This window comes from Diadema antillarum, unplaced genomic scaffold, assembly GCF_040938485.1.
Source record: "Diadema antillarum isolate AM-2024a unplaced genomic scaffold, OU_Dant_1.0 scf00000167, whole genome shotgun sequence".
In the NCBI taxonomy this organism is placed as follows: Eukaryota; Metazoa; Echinodermata; class Echinoidea; order Diadematoida; family Diadematidae; genus Diadema; species Diadema antillarum.
Window position 1 is genome coordinate 3830558 of NW_027271056.1, and position 17560 is coordinate 3848117.

The following is a 17560-nucleotide window of genomic DNA, read 5'->3' on the forward strand; positions in this document are numbered from 1 at the left end:
CACGCAATGCGTCTTACGAGAAGCGTCTTTTAGCGAGGGCGTTCATCGCTTCCATTCTCCTCCCATGTTGTTGTCAATGGAAACTAAAGAGGATGCGTTTAGCAAGTATCAATACCTAAATAGAACCTGAGAACCTATTGTAGGCGGGGGTTCAAAAGACAGCATCAGTAGAAAAAGTCAATGAATTACAAAGTCGTCTTTTGAGATCGTGTTCTTTGCGTGTACTAAAAACCCTCAAATTACGCACATGGTCGTAATGTTGCAGAGCATCAAAGACTGCTTTCGCATCTGTTCTGCTGCATCTGTATACAGCCGTAACATTCTGAATTCCCGCCATATTAGGCACATTTCCTTTATAGGCGTTGCGTGCACAGTAATTATCGCTTATCACGCTTGCCAATGCTGCACATATTATACATATCTGAAGCAAAGGTTGATGTAGGCTTGACAGCTTCACATTGGGTTTACAGTGACTGTATCATATTATTCTCATTCACTTTTGTAATACCATAGCATATATATATATAAAAAACATTAACTTGTAGCTTAAGTAGATTTTTTTTTAACATCACATTTGCAGTTGCAATCTTTCTGCATTTGAGAAGTGGAGTATAGATGATAATACCGACAAATATTCGGAATTAATACTTAGGCCTTCTTCACTTCGTTTTGTATTCACAAACCTTATTAGAAAAAATGATTGCTTGATTACTTTCGGGTAAAGGAACAACCGGAAAGGAACCGCACTTAATTTTCTTGTTAACGAACCTAAGCTAATAGCGAACCATATTTCATTGTATGATTAACGAACCTTCAGAATAATCAATTGTATTACCCCCCCCCCCCCCCCCCAGAAAAACAAAGCAATTCAATGTCATGCGTTGTCAATAGTGATAAAAGTCCCGTTTTTATTTCGTAGTGTGTCTCAGTACTCCTGTGCTTATTTTTAAGGATGTGCCTCTCTTAATAATTGCGATTGATGTTCAACTATTTCTTTCACGCAAGCTTGAACAAGAAGAAGCTAAAATTCAGGCAAGGAGACGAGTTTTCTTCCACGAGATACAATCATTAAGACATAGGCCTACACCTTGTACATCTATTCCTGAAAGTTGTGTGATTGCTTCTGTGCAAAAGAATTGTGTCCATTACATGAATCAGGCACTATACAAAACGGTTGAAATCTACTGAAAGTCGAACTTCGATTCTTTTTTATTTCATTTCCAATTCAAGCGGGGATAGACCAGAAATTAGTTTGTCATTACTGGCAGGAGACATTACATTTTTCCAGTACATGCTCCGCATTTAAACAGTCGCCACATTTTCGTGGTCAGAATCAGATAATGGACACATGATATAATATAAAAATGAAAATACAAAACAACGAATACGCCATATGTACAAAGATTATGAACTTCAATGAATTAAACTTACCTGTGATATTCTGCATAAAAAACAAGCACGCCGATCAAATAATTTAATAAAATTAATAGCACACATGACAGCGATATCATGCATGGCAGATCAAATCAAGTTCAATTGGTGAGAAAGCTAAATAAAGTTAAAAAGTTGACTTCCTTTCGTTTCTCTTTCAATTCATGAAAACAAAATTACATTGTATATCTATTGAAGAGGATTGTCTCTGTTGCGAACGATCGCCATACATAGCATTGTTAGTCTTCTGGGCAAATCCGAATCCCTAAATACTTTAATTTTTTCTTGATAATGTGATAACCCTGCTTATAACTTTATAAAGGACTCGCAAATTCAAAGTTTCAAACCGTATACTAAAACATTATATTGTACACGGTGTATTTCACAAAACATTTTGAATGCGTTGTGTGTTCATAGCATCAATCTCATTTTCCGTACGTAAAGCGCACAGAAACGTAACCAAACATTACCAAATACAGTGAAATGCATTGTACGGCGTGGTACTATCATTAGAAGTATATCCCATTCCTTTTTACTTTTATTTGCTTGAAGCAGTCGTCAAACCATGTTTCATTTTCGTAGCGACATCATTTAGGAATTAGAATGTGTGAAAATAATCGTTACTCATTTATTTTGCACTACTATTATAGCATTTACATTTTCCAACTTTTATTGACATGCATGATATGTTACTGTATGGTTACGATTACGAATGTTGGTTATGAATTCAAAAGACTGGTTTATCAATCGAACTATAAAGGTAATAGCTGTTTTGAAAGTAGTTCGATACAAGTTCAAAACGCAATCGAAGTCATCGTCATAGGGGGGACTGATTGCTCTAGAAAACTTGTTTAGGCTAGTAAAGATTGCCGTATGCAATCTTTGTAGAAAGTTTTGACTTTCATAGGCCATCTTCTGAGTATTTTGAGAAATTATGTAAAAGAATTATTTGTTTTGATTATGTCAAGAATCAGTTTGAACTATGAGAATAAAAAGGCGTGGTTACCCAAACAATGTCGTAGTTCGATTAGACATGATGGGTAAAGTGAATTCATGACTTGACTAATCCTTACTGAATTGATGATCTCTTCTGTAAACCATCAGTTATGTCTTGTAGATGATACCTCTGTAATCGTAGTGAAAATTCTTTTGAGCGATGAGACGAAAACCAACAAACAAAATGCCGTGTATCATCCCTCGAGATTCCAACATTTGGCGTCACCCGACCAACAATAAGTGACAAATCAAATGGAATATTATGTTGTGGGATAGCAGACTGTGTTACGATTTTTAAATGTTTCGAGCAATAGTTTAAAAAAAAAGAGAAAATGAGGCAAAGTTCAAGAAATTAGAAAAAAGCACGTAAATGCAGGCGATTATGTTTGATAATCAAAGTAAGAGATTACAATCGGCCGTGCGGATGTATATGATTGCCTTATTTACATGTCTGATTTCTGTAAACTATGTTATATTTAAATTTAAGTTCCCTTCCCTCCTTGATAAAAGTTGTGTTGAGTTTTCGCTATAGGCATTTATTAGGAAACGCTTGAAAAACGACAACAAATGCCTACTATACATCAAGAGATGACCTATACATACATGAAACAAAAATTCTGTACGTTCTGATATAATGTAACTGCTTGTTTGTTTGTTTCTTTGTTTGTTTTGAATTACCATGGTCTTTGTCGGGGGAAAGATGAAGAATAGTAGTAGAGTGTATCACTCTCAAATCCGGATGATTACGATAAGTGTGTATTCCCGCCCTTTCTATACAGGTAAGCTTGGTATCCTATTATAAAAGCCTGCATGTGTCACGCAGAAGAACTGATTCCGCGATCACTTTTAACCTTTCATAAAATTCACGTTTTAAGATAGTAACAATAGCTTGTAGGAGATAGAGTAAGTTAGCGTCCCTGAGTGTGGTTCTGAACACAAAAGGGGACTGAAAAATTCTTTTACAAATTAGCAGACATAATGCCGATCCTCCAACACTGTTGCTCCATTCCGTCACTGATTCTGCTATCAATGGCGAAGAAAGAATACTGGTTGCGTGATTATCCACCCCTTGATAGCAGGAAGTTTACCTTTCATTGTTTAAGGCTTCGTTGATGCGGGGTTTACTCGGATACAAGGCGTGAACTGTGTCGTCCGAGTTCTTTCATTCGAAATTCCTCAGAATACGAAATTCAATGGGCAATTAGCGCTGCTACTTCGCAAAGCTGTTAGCCAAATTCTTTGCAGACTAACTCTCACATGTCAGCTACACGCAATACACGACAAACAGCTATCATTACAAACATTCTGATAAAAGACAAAACAAAATGAAGAAGCACACTTTTTGTCCCTTTCTCAAATAGGTTCTACTTCTAAAAAATACACAGATGACAAGAGTCAGAATATCCTCCAAAGGGAATACGAGCTATTTCAGCATTAATAATGTTTGTCTTCCGATTTCTCTCCATGCCGTCATGGCCCAAACCATCATAAGAAATAGGGCAATAAGTTTTATTAACCAGGGAAATAATAGTACGCATTACATACATTTGGCGAATTATCACACGCATTGTCGACTTTATAAAAACGAGAATGATTGACAACTTAGGCCTTACTATATCTCCAGAGATGAACTTTAAACAGCAAGTCACATACCAGGGAACGAAAGTTATGATTATTTGAATGAATTCATTAATGAGGCCAATTAATAACCGTTGTAAAAGTACACACACGCATAAAGAGGTTTCAAGTTCGATATGTGATCATTGTATCAGCTCATAGATAAAGTATCATACATTTTGCGTGATCGTTCGTTGGAATTAATTTTTTTCAGCGCGATTTGTGCGTCACATCAATCACCACTTCATGAAATGGAGTGCATGTATCAAACGAAACTCGCTGGTCATGCAATCAAAAGCCTTGGTCAGCTCACTATTATTGCGTAATTCTAAAGCCCTCGCCGCTTGGCCGCCGACGCCGCCGCGCGCACCATGCTTTGTTTTGTCTTGAATGGGGTCAAGAGCAATGCCTCATTAGCATACACCCTAGCAACGAAGGCGGAGTCTCGATCGGACAAGAACAATAGGTGCGAAACGCAACGCAAAGGCGAGCGTTCGAAAAAAATGTAACCGAAAAAAATTGTCTCAGAAAAACTGTGATTTGGGACACTTTTACTCATTTTTACACGCTGAAATTTTCTGTACAAACAGATAAAACATCAAGGAATCAAAATCCGTCATAAAAAAATTTCGACCCGAGCAGTGCTTCCCCTTCATTTTCGGCTCATTACGGGAAAACTCCCCGTGCGACTTATGACTCATTTTGTCGGAGCGCCACACATATATCATTGTTGCAACAAAAAGAATATACACGGTTAAATACACATTTTTCTATCAGTTTTGAAAAACAAGGCAGGATAGAAATAGGACGATAATTTTGTAATATATGAGAGTTCCCCTTTTTATAAACAGGCACAACTTTTGCAATTTTTAATTTAATAGGAACATTTCCTGTTTCAATGGATTTATTAAAAATATAAACTAATGGTTTAACAATAAAATGAATTATTTTCTTCAAAATATTAACATTCAAATAATTACAATCATAAGAATTACTACATTTCAGTAATTTACATATTTCAACAATTTCACATTCTTTAATAGGATTTAGAAAAAGAGATTGCTGACAACTATTTGTGAGAAAAATATCAAAAGTGTGGTTACATGAATTTTCTAGTGGGAGCATTGATTGTAGAGCAGTTGTACAACAATTATCAAAATAACTTGTGGATCATCTATTTTCTTTTCATCAAACATAAAAAAAAAACTTGGAACACTCTTCTCTGATTTTTGTAAAACACTATTAATAACTTTCCAAGTATGTTTGATATCATTTTTAGATTCCCTAAAAACATTACAATAATATTTTTTCTTTGCCTTACGCACTAACATTGTAACCTTATTTCTATACCTTTTATGTTTAAAATCATGCTTCACCTGTTTTTTTCACCTAATTTTTCTCTCTAATTGACATGGTTCTCTCTTTCTTTTTAATCAGTGTGCCTGTGGAGTTGGGATGACCTGTGCCCCAGACAGCTCCAAGTACTGTAACTGTGACGGCAGCAACACCAACAACCAGGTGGACGAGGGAGATCTGACCGACAAGGAGAACCTGCCGGTCAAAGAACTCAGGTTTGGAGACACGGGAGATGCCGGCTCCAGGGCGTCTTTTCAACTGGGCAAGCTCATGTGCAGAGGAGATGGTGAGATTATGGTTTCATGCCCACATACAACTGCCCTTGCATGCCCCACCCCCCTAGAAAAAAAGTGTAACTCAATATGATGGAAGTGAATGATGTAGTTTCAAGTACTCCCCTTGTTGACATTCTTTTGTATCTTCTTTGTTTCATGACCAAGAATCAATTTCACATTAAAGTGACTTGAAATAGTATACAAAAAAGAAAAAAATATCTCAGAGAGTGATGGTAATTATTGTCAGCAAATCTTCCCTATCCAACACTATTGTATTCATTTGCTGTATTATATGTTTCAAGACCTGATGATAACAGCACCTTAAGACATCATATATATCATGCATGATCACATGACGTTTGCTCCTGTGACAATTGCTCTGGTCTTATTTTCTCCAAGGGCTTAGGGCTAGGGTTAGTTTTAGGTTTATGTTGATGTGAGGATTAGGATTAGGGTTAGGGTTATGTTTGTGGGTAGGATTTATGTTTGGCTTAGTGTGCAGATATTTCACGGGAGCAATTGTTGAAGGTCAAATGTCATAGAACCATCATGCACACTTACAAACAGGAGAATTACAAGATGACATGTATGACTCAGTTGGATGTACCTGACAATCTGTCCTCTTTCTCTCGCCTCTTTTCAGTGCATGAGGACAACATAGTATCCTTTGTAGCCAAGGAGGCTCACATGGCCCTACCGGTGGAGACCACACCCCAGGGAGCCCTGGACATCACCCTGGACTTCAAGACCACCGTTGACCCGGCAGACAGCAGCAACCCTTCCTCCGGGGCAGTCTTCTTTGCTGCCAATGCCGATGAGGGCCTCATTGAGGTGAGTGAGTGGCAGGCAGGAAATGAAATAATGGCATTCTTGTGCCAGAATGACAGAAACTTCGTTCTGTGCAATTTTGCAGAATGTAGATGAATGTTTAATGTTGAAACTTAGGTGGTACAGTGGAAACTCGATATAACGAGATGGTCGGGACCGAGTCATTTTCCTCGTTATAGCCGATATCTCGTTATATCAGTAGGCATAAAAGAAGGCATAACATAAAGACATTAATTTGCACATGTGGGACTACCCATCATATTTCAATCAATACTGATAACTTGATATTGTGTGTGAGGGAATTACTCACCTTTCTGGGTAAGAAGATGTTTTTCGCCAAGGAAATCCAATATCAAGTCATGAATGTGTTTCTTATTAATTGTAGATGTTTGAATTTGTAAATTTATATAGCTTGCGATTGTATCAAGATCGTATGTGGATTGGTATGTGGTTATCGTATGGGTGTGTGTTATGGAAGCTTGAATATGGGCTGCACAATGTTGTGTGTGTATGTGACACATTCTGTATGTACATTATGACTGCGTGTGTGTGAAGATGGGGAATTCCCTATGTAGAAAGCCAATCACAGCATCAGATTGCCTCATTCCTGCTAAACGTCATGATGATGTCATGCATACATTATGGCCGTCCCACCACATTTTCTGCATGTATCAGTGTGCGCGCACACACACACTTACACGTACAACATGCAGTGCTAGCTGGAGTGCACTGAAGAAAATGATTATGTGTGTACAAGACTGTTTTTGGCACATCAAGCTTTACAATCTCGGAAGATGACAGCACAGGCGAAGTAAAGCTTTACCGAAGGCATGTTGCTTTACCTCGCTATAGCAGGTTTGATTGACTATGTTTTTCTTTGTTTGGAAGTCACAAAATTTATCTCGTTATAGCAGTTATTTCGTTATAGCCGATCTCGCTATAAGAGTAGCATTTTACATAGACTTGTGTGGAAGGAAATTTGGGACCGGGAAAATTTCCTCGTTATAACCGATATCTCGTTATAGCAGTGTTCGTTATACCGAGTTTCCCCTGTACTGGCATTGGATTTTACGAAATGAAAGCCATATTTTCTTCTGTTTTTAGTACGGGAAGGTGATGGGCAAGACTGAATTATCATGTTTCTCTGATAAGCCATCATGATTTTTTTTTTTTAGTTTTGCTGTTTTCAAATCCTAGGAATTGTCTTCTTTGCAGATGTTAACATTTATTTATTTTTTTCAAATATTACCTAATCCGTTGAGTACGGGCTGATTTTGCTACAACACGCATTTTCCATAGACCCTTGCCCGAGTATACATGGGACTCGTCGACAATGGGTTAAGTTTGTACACTGCAAAGTACAAATTAATTTCAGGAAATCTATTGACTGAGAGGTATTCTTAGTGTAGACTGAGGAGTGAGCTGATTTTGACAATGTTCTCTCTTTTGTGTGTAAAAATGTTGGCAGGATGGCACTTTGTCTCAGTGCTGTTTATACCTAACTTTCATTTGAGTCATGTTGATGTTCATAGCAGAATGATTTTGTGTTGTTCAAATTCTTAAGAGTTTTCCTTCACCTCATTCTGTCATACTATTTGCAGGGGCTGCTCATCAATGCTCGAACGGTGCAGCTCAGGTTCGACTACGGTGCCGACCTCACGACGATCTCCTCGACGGTGCAGGATCCCCTCAACGACAACCAGTGGCATACCATCCGGGCCAACTTTGACCGCAAGTCAGTCTGGCTGCAGGTGGACAGGAACAGCAAGGAGACGGTGACCTTTGCCAGACCAGAGTTGACCCTTGAACTGACCAGTGCACTTTACATAGGTAGAAGTCTTGTGTCTCTCCTATCATGTTTATGCCAATGATTTGTGTGTTGGATTAGTGTGGGTTTGACTTGAGGTGCTGATATTTAGAATAGGGGAGCAGCAGCGGGGCAGACATGTGGCAAAACAAGTTTGAACATATTTAGTGAGAGTTTATCTTTTGGTCCCACAAGTGTAGTGAGACTGTATTGGATAACTGCAATGACACAGTAATGCTCACCCTGCAGTTTTTATTTCATCATACACATATTAAAGCTCAGTCAGTTTATCTTGCTTATCTGGGCAATCCATTTGTGACCCGCTACAACAAAATGATCCTAAAGTCGGGCGAGGTCGATTATTTGAAAATTGTATGATATAATCCCCTAATCTTTCTGCTTTAAATTGATATATAACACATTTTATAAAAATAATCGGCTGCGGAGATATCGATGTTTAAAAGAGAGCATGTCGAGACATCTGGAAAATCACTGTTTCGAGAAAAGTACCCTAAAAGTCTTCCTTACGACGCAATCGCAATCAAGGGACACGCAAGTCAGTTTTTACCTCTGGACAATAGAAGGTAAGCCCTAGCAACCCCCGAAGAGTTCATTCAAGCACATCAGCGTCGGCGGTCTCCTCACCAACCAATCAGTGACGAGGATGTGAGAAGCGGCTGAGCATAGCGCACCCCGCCCGCACGCACCAGTCGACTGGGCAGTGTGTGAGCTTCACGCTTCGGTTAGCAGCAAGCAGCAAACTGACCAATGAGATCACTCTGGTCGTTGTTAGGGGCGGAACCTATCTGTGGCGCTCAATCCAAATTTTCGAACCAGTTTCTGCTTCGTTGAAACGCCAAAAAACATGGCTCAGAAAAACGCTATTTTTTGGTCTTTTCTTTGATTATTTTGCTTCAAAGTTTCGACAGATGTTAGAAGACATGTTAGACTCCAATAATATATCAAAATCAGAAAATCGTAAGTTTTGACCAATTTTAATGCTCTGACTTCAAACTCAATTTTCACGGCTTCGACCGTGCGCGACTTTAGGACCTTTTTGTTGTAGCGGGTCACATTTTATAGGGGTCTTTTTAGAGATATTTCATAAGTGCAGGATGGAAAAAGGTCACGTGATTATTGTTTGCTGCTGATGTGAATATCGTTCATGTCCTTTTTACTTGTCATATATTTAACAGAGATCAATGAATTGTCTTTGGTACATTTGAGAATGCAAAGATAAACAAGTATGGAGTGTATGACTGTTGAGAGTACATTTTTTGTCCAATCTACACTTTTGCGTTCATGCATTGTATTCCTGCTTCTTGCAAATTCGTTCTACAGGGTCCTCGACCGTTCAGTCAGATGGCTTTGTAGGGTGCATGCGTAGGCTGACCGTCAACGGCGTGATCATGGACATGGCCAGGGAGGCCGAAGTGGCCAAGGATGTCCTGGCTGGTTGCATCGGTCAGTGCTCCACCAAACCCTGTCTCAATGGGGGCGAATGTATGGAGCTCTATGACAGTGTAGACTGTCAGTGTGAGGAGACGGCTTTTGATGGTGACTACTGCTCAGCAGGTACGCACAGTTAAAGGGGCATTGGAGATGATTTTCATAATCACACATGTTGTACATAAGTCAACAGCTCCATGTATAGATTGCTGTAATTTATCATGGTTCTTGAGTAGAAAAGCAATGCTTTAATAACCTTAAATAAATTACACTGAACAATGATGATGACATAGGAGCCTCACATATTTCAGAAATGTTGCAGTGTAATTCCATTACAATACAGCTTGATTGACAAGTTCGCCTGTGTAAAATGTATGCATACCTTCTTCTTTTGTTCTGTTTCCTTGAGCCATACTTATGCATTCTTATGGTGAGGCTGCCATGTCATCATCCTTGTTCATTGCAATTTGTTATAAATTTTGAAAACATTCTTATTCTTCATCCTAATCACTATAAATTCTGAAAATCTATACTCAGTATACCTAATTTATCGTTGTTCAAATGTAAAAATCTGAAAATCATCTGGAGGTCCCCTTTAACTGCTCTGTGCACTAAAAGTTGTCTGGCATCTCTAGGGGCTTCACACAGAGACACACACTGAATCATTTCAGCACAGATCATAGTCATTACTGTTTTTGACCCGCAATAGGTGCTTTTTAGCCCTATTTCTTGTATTCATGCCAAAAGTGTGTATTGAAATGATATCGCAAATTCCATGCACTTGTGTTGATTGGTTTTATTCCTTCATCAGTTTTAAAGTAGCAGTTGAAACAGAATTGGAAATGGAATTCAACCGCCTTAGTGGTTGATAACTTGTTAAATTTTTACATACTGAGATGCAGTGAAGTAAATCTACTTTTAAGAAGCAATGTGTTTGAAGGATTGTTGTATTCTTCAGTGCAAAATGCTAATTCAATGATGTCATGCAGTGATTATTGGGAAATTCTTCAATGTGATCATTGAGGCATAAAAGCATTGAAGACATAGAAAACTGATGTTTTTGACCCAGATCTGTGTGTGAGTGTAATCTGTTCTCGGCTCAGAGCATAAATCATATGAGTGCACAATTCTTTTCTTTCCTGTGGCTCCAACAATCAGAGGTCGGAGTTGAAATGCAGCAAGGTAGTCGGATCTCGTATGACCTTCCAGTGGCACTCCAGCAGAATTCGGAGACAGACAGAATCAGCCTGGCCTTCAGAACCACCCAGGCTGGAGGACAGCTCTTCCGAGTGGAACATGGCTCGGATGGCGCTCACATAGACCTAGCCCTGGATGGTTCAGGTACCGTCATACCCTTTGCTGATGATTGATAGATATGATCATTCCTTTATGTATTTCATTTCACTTTTCCTGCCGCAAAGAGACACTAGATCTTTATTCACACATTGTTTAATCATTCTGCTCATATTATTCAGAGAGAGAGAATTATCATCACTGATAAAACAAATTACCATGTGTCCATGTTAGGATATTGATGAGATAGCATAACATTGATGACATAACATTGAAATCATCATCGTAATTTTAATATGCTTTTTATCTTTATTCATTATTTATCAGACTTTCAGTAATCTTTAACCATATCTATTTAGCTTAAAATCACTTTCTCCTGTACCAAAATGCTCACTATCACTGCTGCACATGCACTATCCAGGTTGTCTGTTGCTTGTGCCATGACCATCTTTGCTTTGTCTGGATTTAAAATGAGTAAGAATATAGCTCAGTCACAGTTCTTTTGTTTCTTCAAGTTCAAAGTGGTTGTCTTATGTTTGAGTACAAACATTCCGTCTTGCAACAGAAGCACACACACCAAGCAATCTTCAAGCAGTATTTATAAAACTTGTTTCTTTCCTAATTTCCTGTCCAGGGCATGTTGTGCTGAAGGTTCAGCTAGACAGTGGCACAGAATCAACACTGAGACAGAGCAGAAACTTTGCAGACGACAAGAATCATTTTGTGCATGTCATGAGGGATGCGAAAGAAATACAGTTCCAGGTAAGGAACTGTAGATCTGCCCCTGGTCAATGCTTCCATGTGTTGTCTTCTTTCTTCCTGGGCTTGCATCTTACAGAGGAATTAACACAAACATATGAGCTCTTTCTTGTTTAATTAGTGTCAAAACATGAAAACAGGTTTTACAAGCAGATTCAGACATGATCATAATTAGGAATTTATGATCCAATCAATATCAGTGCTAGATTATCTGATACGGTATTCTGTGATTGCACCAAAGATAAGCAGTGTCCGTTATATCGCAACTTAAGTATGACTGCATAAAATACATTCGTGTGTGAATAACGCATTAGACATCTACAAGTAATGTGTCCTGCATTATGTTAAGGAATGGTATTTGTCGGTGCGAGGAAAATTTTTAAAGCTTGCAGGTTTGCCAAACCACTGTGACAGATATATATCTGTGAGGAAAATGTGATAGCTTTTACATTTTCTGTGCAAACTATATGATAGAAGGTGTTACAGAGCAGAATGAATTATGTAAGACCAAGAGAACACTTACAAATGCCCACAGGGTGCCATTTTACGTGAATTTCTTTAGATGATTATAAAAATTGTAATATTTGTCTGTTATTGTACTATTGTAGCTCAAATATTTCCAATTTTTCCATATACAGTCAAACCTGTCTATAGCGGCCACCCAAGGGATACGGAAAAAGTGGCCGTTATAGACAGGTGGCCGCTATAGACAGGTGATCCAACTTTGTGTGCATTGCCTACATGTACATGTATCATCGTTGTATACATCTATAAATACTTACATGTACATGTATGTGTGTACGTATGCACACGTGTGTATCATGCATAGAACAATGCCGGTGTTTATGAAATTGACGCACAGTAGTATACAACTAGTGTACATGTAGCATGTGCACAGTCATGAAGAAAGCTTAACACTAGTGCATTATTGTGACTGAATAAGTGATGAATGCAGCTGTGGTGATCACTGAACGCTGCCCAGGAATGACTGGCACGGCTAAAAAGCAGAAAAACATGCTGAATTATCGGCTCGGCTACGGCTCCATCGGGTTTTTGGCCGCTACAGACAGGTTAAAATCTACCGCGGGAAACAAAATTTGTGGCCGCTGGCCGCGTTAGACAGGTGGCCGCTATACACAGGGTCTTTAACATGGCTTTTCTCTCGGGGGATTTTTCAGTGGCCGCTGTAGACAGGTGGCCGCTATAGAGAGGTGGCCGCTAAGGCAGGTTTGACTGTATTTATTTTTCCACTACTGTTTAAATAACCTTTATTCATGGTAAGGACTTTAAAAAATGATGATAAAATCAGATTTTCTTTAAGTGCATTTGTACAAAGTGTCTTTCATTCATGTATTTTTACCAAAGTTGTGTATGCTTTATAGCATTTTCTTTCACTTTCTGGCTCACATAGGTTGATGACTACACCCTGCAAAGAGAAACACTCACCACCACTTCAACAATGTTTACACCAGATCATATATACCTGGGAAATTCAGGTAAACCTCTATGTGCGCTAAAATAAAGGAGACAGTAATAATGGCTCCAACTTAAAGTGTCTGACTGGCACTCACTACATTACTAACTTAATTACATGATTATCTTATGTCTGTTTAAGCTCCCCAAAGAATGATTTTATTAATAGTTTGGAAGAATGATGCAGGTGTTGTATCATACAATATGACATCCAATTTTTTATCTTTTTTTTTTCTAATAACTGTATGTGACCCATCTTGAAGCATGAATATCAGATTTCTGATCTTGTTATGACTGAAGTTTTCATACTGTAAGCTTTCCAATGATATAGCATTAATTTTTACCTGACATTCTTTCCAGACCTAGCACTAAATAACAAGTCTTGCCGTCAGATTTAAGAAAATTTTGGAAATTAGTTGTACAGCTTAATGGAGCTGCAGTTGATTGAGGGGGAGATTATGTATGTTACGTAAACACAAATTGTCAATAGGCCAATACATGCTCCATAGAGATATGTTTGTTTGAACCCAACAAAGTTGTGGAAAGCCAAACATTCTTAGGCTGTGAAATTCAGATAGAAAGTACGTAGACATGAAACTTTTGATATTTTGAAGGTATTGAGTGTTTATATTTTTCCATGAAACCAACTTGCTTTGCATCCTTCTTTTTCTTTACTTTTCTTCTTTTTTTTTCTTGGGGGGGAGGGGAGTAGGTTTTGGGTTAGTTTTTTTTTAATCAGGGTTACAATTGTTAGACATGACACATAATAGGTGAACCAGTCATCAGAAGTGTTATTGTGCAATAATTTTCAGTTCTAAACCTGACTTCCACAAATGACATACACTGTATTAGTCGTCTTTTGTGTGATTATGAAAGGGAAAAATGAAAATTCAGCATTTTCTGCTGATTTCCTGCTGGCTTGTTGATTGCTTATCTTGACACACATTCACAGATGGAGTGATATTGTAAAAAATTGAATTCTTCCATAGTGAAATATATTTGTAACTTGGCTGGAAGAGACCGTAACTCCTGATGTATTTTGATTTCTCTGCAGGCGATGGTGGTAACGACTTTGCTGGCTGTATATCCCGTGTCGAGTACAACACCCTCCTCCCGCTCAAAATCTATTTCTCGCCAAATCGGCCCACCGGCTTCAGTGCGACGGGGGCCATCTCGAGGTCACGCTGCGGCATCGATGAACAGATGCCAGTGTTTCTGGCCTCGGAGGACTACCCGCCAACGACGAGCGAACCCACCACTATGGTCCAGCCCTCAGCCGTCCCTGTCTCAGCATCACTGGCCGCAGGGGACAAGGCTGCTATCGCAAGTGAGTTTGGAATTGATGGATTGATATTATACAAATAATATACATTTCATAGAGTATTAATAAGAATTATTCACTTGATGGTAACTTTGTAACAGTCTGAAACACATGAGGTGAGGCAGAGTGTGTTTTGGAATATTCAAAAGTTATGGAGGGGGATATGTACTTAAGTCCGGCAAAGTCATGTGCATCATTTGTTTGGTAAAATGGTGACTTGATGTCGATTCCGCAACAGCCATTTTTTTTTGCAAGGTTCCCAGACCAGAACAAACTCCAAGCTAAATTAACTTCACACACAAACAGTCACAATGCAGCTATCATACACAGGCAATGCAACTGAGCACTGACGAGTGTCTTTGAGTACCAGATCATTAGTATATGAATATCCAGTGAAAAGTATCAAGTTTGGCCTTCATGTAAAATAAAAGACTTGTCACATGATAGCTCTCAGCCAATCATTTTGTTAAAGATCCAGATCAACAATTCTATAATCTCTATTGTTATCCAATATACCATGATGGGGGCCCTCCAGTACTGTTGGTAAGGCTCTGGACTTCAAAACACGGGGTTGTGGGTTCAAAACCTGCTCTGTCATGCTCTTCCTTGGACAGTATGCTTTACCCACTATGCCTCTCATATTATTGTATAGTGTGGACTTGATCCTCTTGCAAATATGTTCGTATTCATTGCTTCTCTCTATTTTCCCATATACCATGGAAAACTGTAAAAGTGGAAATTTTTGAGATGTTGAAATTTTTGTGCATTTCGGGCAACCAAAAACCAGCCTGAAAATAAAAGCACACGAATATTTTTATTCGCCATATGCTTCAGTAGTTGATGTCTTGATTCCATGGAATTAAAAACTACTTATCTGGTCAAGCACGAAATATTAATCGCTCGAAAATATCCACTTTTACAGTATCAGAAATGATGTATTGTCTAGGTACATTTTATCTTTGAATGCAGAATGCATCATTAGTCATCTGAATATGCTCTTCCCTGAAATGAATATTGACATGACTAGGTGCAGGATTTTTTGTAACGAAAATTTTTCTTTGTTCATCTTAAAGGACAAGTCCACCTTCATAGACATGTGGATTGAGTGACTGCAGCAATATTACCAGAACACATCATTGAGAGTTTGAGGAAAATCGGACAATCCGTTCAGAAGTTATGAATTTTTTAAGTTTCTGCGCAGTCACTGCTGGAAGAAAAGACTACTTATAGTACTATAGCTTGTGATGTCACATGTGTACAACTATATAAGAAAATATGAAGAAAATTCAACATATTTTCACTTTTCTCACTTAATAATAGGTCACTTGACTCTCCTCTTTCAGATGGCAAGGGGAATAATATTATCCTTAACATACGTCAGTGACAAGTGGAGGAAATGTACACTTTTTTCAAAAAGTAAAATTTTGTGAAATTCTCTTTATATTTTCCTTATATCGTTGTACGCATGTGACATCACACACTGTAGTAGTCTTATCATCCAGCAGTGACTGCGCAGATACTTTAAAAATTCATAACTTTTGAACGGATCGTCGTATTTTCCCCCAATGTTCACTGATGTGTTCTACTAATATTAATGCGTTCACTCAATCCACATGTATATGAAGGTGAACGTGTCCTTTAAGTATCACTGCATTCTGTAGATATGATTGATCCATTTTCAGATAATGCTTCGCACAGGTGTGGAGTGTGCTCATTTCATCTCTGATAATGCATTCCAAAATGTGAATTTTTGTCCAAGCTTGTGATGTAGAGAGATGCTCTTTCTGCTTTATCTCCAGTATCATTCACAAAGTGGATAATACTTGTCCATTGTGTTCTGTCTGTTGTGTTCACACGTTAATGCAGTTCCAAGAGCATCCAAGTGCTAAACTTGGAAGAATCAGTCCCGTGGCATGCTTTACAATGATCTCAATTTCCCTGTGACCACTTAACCAAATGGAATAGGGTTTTTCTGCAAACTATAGCTAAGGTGTTATATTTAAGACCCTGAAGTAGCATGTAGACAGTTTAATCACACTGGAAGTTGTCAATGCAAAAATCCGATTGTAATTTTTTGGGGACATACTGTACAGTGTAAGTAATGCATTCTCACTTGAATTCCTTTCTGGTTTGTTTCAGTCGTGGTGATCCTACTCCTCCTCGCGCTCTTCCTCCTCCTCTTTCTCATCGGTCGCTACACGTCTCGTCACAAAGGCATGTATACCACCAACGAAGACAAGGGAGCCAAAAATGCCCAGACAGCCGACGACGCCGTGGCGTTACAAGGATCGAAACGTTCCAAGGAATACTACATGTAGCTACGGCCTAATTTTTTCTCTCCCCTCCTCCCTCCCATTTTGAGAACTTTATGGACGAAGAAAGCATCAAGTTGATTGCTTCCTCGAAGAACTCATGCAATAGATGTACATATTGTGGAGTGCTTCTGGTCACATACCTACAGTTGTAAATATCATTTTGTGGTATGTTGATTTCTCTTTGAGTACTCACACATTCTAACTCTTCAGCTGAGCATGAGGAGAATCAAAATTTGGGATTTACACAGCTGATGTAACATTTCCAGGTCACTGCACTGATGCAGTTCACTTGGAGATCTGTTTCCAGCCAACGAAATGTTATGTTTATTCTTTCTCATTTGTCAGCATTTGACTGGTACCCATGCATGTCAGGGTATTTGTTTCCATGAATTGTTGCTCTGAGTAATTTGTGGCCTTTGATTGAAATCAATGTGTGATTTGGTCCCTTTGCTATGGAACATTTGCAGATCTTTATATTTTCTCATTTTTTCCTGGTGTAAGTGCCCATTGTAATACATTGTTCATTGCTTTAGTCAGCATAATTGCCCATAAGAGGGTTCACTTTTGATTTCTTTTTATTTTAGTGCAACTTCCGGGTTCCTTTGTAGAAAATGTCATAGCATAAAGTTCTGTGTAAGTG

The 17560-nt window shown here is 38.5% G+C and overlaps 1 protein-coding gene across 1 annotated transcript in view; it reads left to right on the forward strand.

Moving 5' to 3' along the window:
- Positions 1 to 16923, forward strand: part of LOC139722579 (neurexin-4-like) — a 101175-nt gene extending 84252 nt beyond the window's left edge. The window contains exons 15-23 of the mRNA XM_071633870.1: positions 5482 to 5686; positions 6319 to 6506; positions 8105 to 8333; positions 9652 to 9885; positions 10918 to 11100; positions 11687 to 11814; positions 13223 to 13307; positions 14339 to 14611; positions 16745 to 16923. Coding sequence (XP_071489971.1) covers positions 5482 to 5686; positions 6319 to 6506; positions 8105 to 8333; positions 9652 to 9885; positions 10918 to 11100; positions 11687 to 11814; positions 13223 to 13307; positions 14339 to 14611; positions 16745 to 16923 — 1704 coding nt within the window. The remainder of the gene's footprint in view (positions 1 to 5481; positions 5687 to 6318; positions 6507 to 8104; positions 8334 to 9651; positions 9886 to 10917; positions 11101 to 11686; positions 11815 to 13222; positions 13308 to 14338; positions 14612 to 16744) is intronic.
- The last annotated feature ends 637 nt before the right edge of the window (positions 16924 to 17560 follow it).